Consider the following 7,395-nt stretch of genomic DNA (forward strand, 5'->3'; position numbering starts at 1 on the left):
GCTGAGAGTGCACTGCTGCCCGCAGAGGACGAGCGTTGTCCGGCCTCTGTCCGGGCTTCGGCCGCTGCTGCTTCTCTGTCCCGGAACTCTGCTGCTGCTGCTGCTGCTCGGCCAGAAGAGGCTGGACGGGAGGGTCCCGCAGTTTCTGGACGGTTATCTGGATAGATCCGGGTCCTGGTCCAGCTTCACGTCTCCGATCCAACAGGAGAACCCGAGTGGAACGCATTAAAACGTCCCCGGTGTCTGAGCTGCAGGAAGACAGATCCGGACTGTGGGGCGGCTGTGGCCGCATGCTGACGGTTATTATAATTCAGTTTTAATTGAAGTTGTGTTAAAGATCATTAGCTAGCCCTTAGCCGACAGGCTAACCGCAGCTCGTCACTTTCAAACTTCCCGCTCCAACATCACACAGGACCAAAGAGCAGCTGGGCGGTTAAAACCCGGTGAATAACAGGAGTCACGGCGGGAAACTGAAGTTTGCGGAGTCAGAAAATCAACTTAAAGACAGAAAACAGCTGAGGAAGACCCGAAGAGAGAAACTACACGAGTCAAAGCAACAGATCTGGAAACAGCAACTGTTGCTGTCAACAAAACACCGCACTTCCGGTGTCCGCTGCGGAGCAGAGATTTAAAAGAGAACGCGCGAACAGATGTCTCACTTCGCGCCTAAATCCAGAAACCAGAAACAAGCTAACAACATAGAAACGAGACGATGACGTCATTCAGTGAAAACACAAAAGAGCACGTGACATTAAAAGTTTAAATAAAAAAAATAAGTACTGATCGATTTAACTTAAAATCTGTTTAAACTTCATACTATGTTTTAAGACACATGAAGATTGTTGAAATGATACAGACTTTATCATTAATCTTTCCATTGATCGGTGACATTTTGATCAATCAGTACTTTTCAGTACTGTTTATTGTCCAGTGGAACTGATTGTTGATCGACATTCAGTAAACTATCCATAAGCTTAAGTGTGAATATTTATGAATAAAGAGAAAGTAGACCAAAGTGGATCAAATGAAAACAAAACATTATAGAATAAGTAAATGTCCTCTGCCCTCTGTTCATGACGTCATTTTTTAGCAAACAAACCTTTGAATATCTACAGTTATGTAAATGGAATGATGCTGTTACAGAATGAGTTCTGCATGAAGAACCCAAAGGACTTCTAGATCACAGTCAGAGCAGCTTGTGGCTCTGACACTATTCTCTGGCCTCACTGATAAGAATTTGGATTGTGGACTGATGTTTTATTCATGAGGCTACATGTATAAAGACCCAAATTCAACTCTATTCGAAGTCCCTGAAAATAATGAAATCCAAACGTGCCGAAGATCTCTTTATATGATTAGAAGACGATCTTAAAACGTAACTTTTCTTTCTTTCTTTTATTTCATATTCTTTTGTCTCTGTGTCTGTTCAATCCACAATATGGAACTTGTATATTTGTAATAAATGCCTTTCTTGTAGTAAACTTTGAATTTTCTACGGTAAAATTGTTTTAAGAAGAAGAAGAAGAAGGAACTTTCTGTTGTTAGTCTCTTGTAGCTCTCCGGAAGGTCTCTTCGGTAGCGCACTGTTCGACCTGTCGTTTCCGGTGTAAGCTTTCGCCACATTTAGCTTGAGGTGGTTTTTAGTCTGTGAGACCTGAATAACTTCAGTAATCACTGAACAGTCATTACAGTTGCTGTCCTCGTGACATATTTTAACATCAAGTTTTGAAGCGTTTGAATCTGCGGGTCCGTCTCTCTCCTCTCACACGTCCTTCAGTCCACTGCGAGACCTTCCACATCAAACATCCTCCACAGGTGAGATTACAGAGCAGATCCTGGTTCTGGTGAGGAGCTGAACTCACAGCAGCTGTCTGCAGTCTGTTGTTCAGAAGACTTTTACAACAAAACCCGGAAAGATGACGCTAATGCTAGCTAACGTTAGCTGTTAGCTTACTGACTCTGCAAGTAATAATGGAAGTTATAGATATAATATGGAAATAAGTACAACAAGACTGTATTTATGAAGAAGTTACAACAGTGCAGCTGTTTAATGAGATCCATTCTCCATTTTGTGTTGCTAGCACTCTGACCTTTTCTATACCAGACTGCGATCGTTAAAACGTCTCCTCATCTGGCAGGATGCGCATTAATACCAGAATTTAAAGAAAGTGTGTACAATTTTATGGACAGAGTTAAAGAGAATATTTTTGAGAGGATTTTGATCTGTCTGATGATTCGGATAAGTTCATGTGTAGGTAGAAGATGTGATCGTGAATGAAAGACTGAATATTAAAATGTACCATTTTTGAATGGAGTCTGGTGAGGGAGCAGGAGAACTGATATGTGCTGTTTGTTCCTCACAGAGACCCTGAATCTGAATCATGGCAGTCCAGGTGACCGAGTCCGACCAGATCAAACAGGTAACTGGTTTCCTTGTGTGTTTTTTAATGAACTACAGAAAAGCAGAAGTTACAAGTTGAAATGAATCATATCAGTTTGTTATGTTCTTCATGTATATTGAAAGTGCAGCTACAAAGAAGCAACTGTACGCTAGTATTACAAATTAGAGTGAATGATTACTTGATTAATTTATATTTAGATAATCAATTGATCGTTAGTCATTTTTCAAGCAAAAATCAATGATTAGGATTTTCTGTTTTTGTACTTGAGATCAGAGTTTTGGACGAAAGGAACACCACCATGGCGTCCTCAAATCACCCTTTATTATTTCACTGTTTTCAAATATTTCATAGACCCAGAAAGTAATAAATTAATTGAGAAAATGATTAGGTAGTTAGTTGCAGCCCTGTTTGGTCGGTCGGTCGGTTGGTAGTCACCTGGAGTTGTTGAACGGAGCTGTTCTGGACAGTCTGAAGGATCTCTGAACAAGGGAAGTACGCGAAGGATGGTACCCTGTCCCTCCATTCTGATACCTTACAGAGGACCGCCCCCCCCCCCTCCTCAGGAGTCCCAGAGCAGGGTCACTCTGTTTTGATGTTGAGCTGCAATCTTACTGAGTTTGTTGTCATTAACTAGAGACAGAGAGTTAGACTAGAACCATTATCTGTCTGTCCACTTTGCAGTATAGTCTTAGTCCTGTAAACACACCTGTGTTTAGATCCATGACAGTTTTAGATATTTCTATTCACGCACAGCTTCCACAGTCCCCATTAGCAGCTCCTTGTTGTTCCTGCTCGCTCTGAAATCAATGAGCCTCTCCTTCCTTTTCTTGTCCCGACACCAACAACAAGCTCATCCACAACACTCAAACCAATGGTCGCTGTGTCATGAAGACATCAGGTGGGTGTAGAGAGGAGGTGGAGGACACACACGTTTTGTTGTATGTGAAACATCTGGAAATCAAACGCTGATCTGTGAGTCTATATCAAATATTCAGCCTCAGAGAATTAAATTCAGATGTAAAGTCCATAAACGCAACACGGACATACACTATATTGCCAAAAGTATTGGCTCATCTGCCTTGACTCGCATATGAACTTAAGTGACATCCCATTCTTAATCCATAGGGTTTAATATGACGCCGGTCCACCCTTTGCAGCTATAACAGCTTCAACTCTTCTGGGAAGGCTTTCCACAAGGTTTAGGAGTGCGTTTATGGGAAGTTTTGACCATTCTTCCAGAAGCGCATTTGTGAGGTCACACACTGATGTTGGACGAGAAGGCCTGGCTCTCAGTCTCCGCTCTAATTCATCCCAAAGGTGTTCTGTCGGGTTGAGGTCAGGACTCTGTGCAGGCCAGTCAAGTTCATCCACACCAAACTCTCTCATCCATGTCTTTATGGACCTTGCTTTGTGCACTGGTGCACAGTCATGTTGGAACAGGAAGGGGCCATCCCCAAACTGTTCCCACAAAGTTGGGAGCAAGGAATTGTCCAAAATCTCTTGGTATGCTGAAGCATTCAGAGTTCCTTTCACTGGAACTAAGGGGCCAAGCCCAGCTCCTGAAAAACAACCCCACACCATAATCCCCCCTCCACCAAACTTTACACTTGGCGCACTGCAGTCAGACAAGTACCGTTCTCCTGGCAACCGCCAAACCCAGACTCGTCCATCAGATCGCCAGATTTTACGTGGCCTACCACTTCGTGGCTGAGTTGCTGTCGTTCCCAATCGCTTCCACTTTGTTATAATACCACTGACAGTTGACTGTGGAATATTTAGGAGCGAGGAAATTTCACGACTGGACTTGTTGCACAGGTGGCATCCTATCACAGTACCACGCTGGAATTCACTGAGCTCCTGAGAGCGAGCCATTCTTTCACAAATGTTTGTAGAAACAGTCTGCATGCCTTGGTGCATGATTTTATACACCTGTGGCCATGGAAGTGATTGGAACACCTGATTTCAATTATTTGGATGGGTGAGTGAATACTTTTGGCAATATAGTGTATAAGAGATGAAAGAGGTAACTCCTCTGTCAGCTCACACCTGACATCACTTCCTGTTTTAGTGTCCATCTTGTTTCCTGCTGCAGACTTACAATCTGCTTTATTGTGTGTTTGTGTTTCAGTTTAAGGAGTTTCTGGGGACGTACAACAAGGTGACGGAGAACTGCTTCATGGACTGTGTCAAAGATTTCACCACCAGGGACGTGAAGCCAGAGGAGGTAAACAATGACAACAACAACAAGACAAACACTAAACTGCAGACTGACCGTTTAATATTTATTTCACTGATTATTTCCAGGATCCTTCAGTCAGTCTTCACAGTTCCAGTTTAGTTTCAGATCATAATCCAGTTGAGATCAGCTGCTTCTTATTGGGGCGTTCAAGGACACTCAGACATCTGAACTGTGAGATTTATCTACCCAGACGACAAACAATCAGCAAACGTAGAAGTCATGAAAGGCGTCATGTGAAGTCATTTTCCTGCTTTAAAATTACATGAAATGACATTTCAAAGTCTTCATCAGTCTTCGTCATCACTACGTTGACGTCGCTGTCAGAGTGCAGTTCTGAGATCAGTGTTGATGGAAGTGAAGTGGTGTCCACTGATGCTGTGATTGGCTGTCGGGGAGGAATGATGATGCTGAAGAATGGTTTCGCTCAATGAGCTGATGCTGTCCTGTGATGTCATATCTTCTCTTGGCTGTCTGACCAATCCCCTAATAATAATAATCATAATCATAATAATAATACACCGATAAATTCTGGGCTTCTTTTAGAGTTCTTTCTTAAAATTGAACTGTGAATTTGTTGTTTGAACATTAACTGATGACGTGAAGTCTGACAAGCTAACTGTCTTTGTGTTAGTGAGTTAGCCTGTTAGCCTGTTAGCTTGCTAGCGTGCGGCTATCCTTCCTGCTGAGTTTATTGACTCTGCAGCAGCCTGGTTGATATTTCGATGTTTAAACGTCTCCAGGTCTTTTCGTCTTTCAGCCGCTGTCATGATACAACGTACATGTGAATCAGGCTCGCTGCTGTTACACTTATAGAAGAGCTGCACAATTGAATTATTTTATCCCCATTCAAGTTGGCTTAGGGGTAAACCGGTGTTTTGTTCTGTATGAAAGATAAGAAAAGAAGTAACAGTAACTCTTTCTGGAGTGTTATTTAGCTTAAAACATGACACAACATGTGATAAACATGAATTATTATTTTGTGTAGGTTAGTGTTGTAATACATTAACTGAGTGAACATGTCATGAACATGTCATGAACATGTCATGAACATGTCATGAACCCTCACCGACTCTGGCCTTCCGACGAGTCTTTAACAGGTCAGTGGCTGAACGATGATGAAGACGTCTTGTTGAGAGGTCGACTCATGAATGGACCGAACACTGTGAGCTGATCATTTAATGGCAGTCATGTTGTCGCCACCTGTCTGTTCATTTGGAGGCTGCGAATGGAGGCGTCCTTCATCAAACTCTTCTTCAAATCAACAGCTGTTCAGCCTCACAAAGCAAAGATCTTAATTATTTATTGATTTATGATGAGTCGCCTCCCGGCTGTAATGTTTCAGTAAAGTTAGATTTTCACCTTTTAAAGACAGAGAAGATAAAGGCAAATGTATTCAAACACTCACACACACACCTGTGAGCTGTATTTAAATGTGCACGTCGCTGGAGCTTTCTGTCAATCCACATTAAGAGAGGATCGTTTCTTCTTCATCTGTTTCAGTCCAGCTGCTCCGAGTCGTGTCTACAGAAGTACCTGAAGATGACTCAGCGGATCTCGATGCGTTTCCAGGAGTACCACATCCAGCAGAACGAGGCTCTGGCTGCTAAAGCTGGACTGCTGGGACAACCTCGCTGAACCGGTCTGAACTGGTCTGGTCTGATGGGGACTGATAACCTGACCCCAGTGGAGTGAGACTGATCCTGGTCCAGCAGGTCCAGCATCAGCATGTTTGATGAATAAAAGTGAGCTGGGAGATGAAGGATAAGACACATTCACTGAGTTCTTGTTTCATTTTGAGTTTTATGTTGAAATAATATTTGTATTAAACACCATGAACTGTTGTTTGTCTTCATGTGTGGAACATGACAATAAATCAATGATAAATGATTTCAGTATTTCTGTGTAGGAGCTGGTTCCTCATCAGCACCTTGTTCATATTCCTAAACAGATCCATCAAATCGGCTCTCAGCGATGAGCCAAGTCACGTCCAGACGGCTCAAAGGTCCACAGAATGTTCCACAGAAAATGTGACGCGAGACTTTTCATAGGAACTATTTCTTTACACTTTTCTTTCACATTATCGTGTGTACGGTTGTCATGGTGACATGGCACCATGAGCATATGTAATAGTTAAATGTTTGATAGTGATGGAGCTCTGTAACAGTACGAGCAGGAATATATTGAATATATATGAAGACTGAAGTTTCAGTGGGGGGAATATTAATATGAAGTAAATATTGTTTGTTTTTCGATGGAGCGACTCGATTAGACGAGTGAAATAAAGTTCTCGTGTTAAAGCAACAGTTCATCCTCTTCCTCTCTGAGAGTCAGTTGTTGCCTCATGTCTGAATGCTGATTATGAAGCTGCAGCTGCTTAGCTTAGCATAAAGACTGAAAACAGCTAGCCTGTCCAAAGGTAACAACATGCAGCTGCTGTTACATGGTTTCTTTAATCTGGATTTAAACTGAAGAGTAAAACTCCCCTCTGAGGCCGGGGGTGGGGACTCCCTGGAGTCTCCCCTGGTTACCTTTTGATGGAGTTGGAGTCTTTATGCTGCTCTGTCAGTGTTCTAGGACAAAAATTGAATCTCACCTTTCATGTTTCACCCTGGTAAAAAACCTCCTCCTCCAAACAGAACTAAACTCTCCCTCACGACTGACCAGCAGAATCATTGGTTCACCCCGAACTCCCTGATCTGAACCGCTCACCCAGTCAGTGGCCAGGAAAGCCACTCTGATCAAGTAGGACCCCCC

The 7,395-nt window shown here is 42.7% G+C and overlaps 1 protein-coding gene and 1 non-coding gene across 2 annotated transcripts; both read left to right on the forward strand.

Annotated features, from left to right (window-relative positions):
• The first annotated feature begins 1,591 nt into the window (after positions 1–1,591).
• Positions 1,592–6,410, forward strand: LOC139307321 (mitochondrial import inner membrane translocase subunit Tim9). Its single transcript, XM_070931136.1, has 4 exons — positions 1,592–1,815; positions 2,364–2,420; positions 4,531–4,626; positions 6,142–6,410. The coding sequence occupies exons 2-4, from the start codon at positions 2,382–2,384 to the stop codon at positions 6,274–6,276; spliced, it is 270 nt and encodes an 89-aa protein (XP_070787237.1). The 5' UTR covers positions 1,592–1,815; positions 2,364–2,381; the 3' UTR covers positions 6,277–6,410.
• Positions 5,035–5,120, forward strand: LOC139307322 (small nucleolar RNA SNORD53/SNORD92). The gene has a single exon (XR_011599635.1). It is a non-coding gene; the product is annotated as a small nucleolar RNA SNORD53/SNORD92 (small nucleolar RNA).
• Positions 6,411–7,395: the final 985 nt, after the last annotated feature.

This window comes from Enoplosus armatus, unplaced genomic scaffold (genome assembly GCF_043641665.1).
Source record: "Enoplosus armatus isolate fEnoArm2 unplaced genomic scaffold, fEnoArm2.hap1 Scaffold_83, whole genome shotgun sequence".
NCBI lineage: Eukaryota > Metazoa > Chordata > Actinopteri > Centrarchiformes > Enoplosidae > Enoplosus > Enoplosus armatus.

What these genes read in the sequence shown, in the direction of transcription:
- LOC139307321 (XM_070931136.1), top strand. Translation starts at nt 2,382, where the DNA reads ATGGCAGTCCAGGTGACCGAGTCCGACCAGATCAAACAG. An exon ending in AGTCCGACCAGATCAAACAG is followed by an intron (nt 2,421 to 4,530) that starts GTAACTGGTTTC and finishes TTTGTGTTTCAG; the next exon opens with TTTAAGGAGTTTCTGGGGAC. An exon ending in GGGACGTGAAGCCAGAGGAG is followed by an intron (nt 4,627 to 6,141) that starts GTAAACAATGAC and finishes CATCTGTTTCAG; the next exon opens with TCCAGCTGCTCCGAGTCGTG.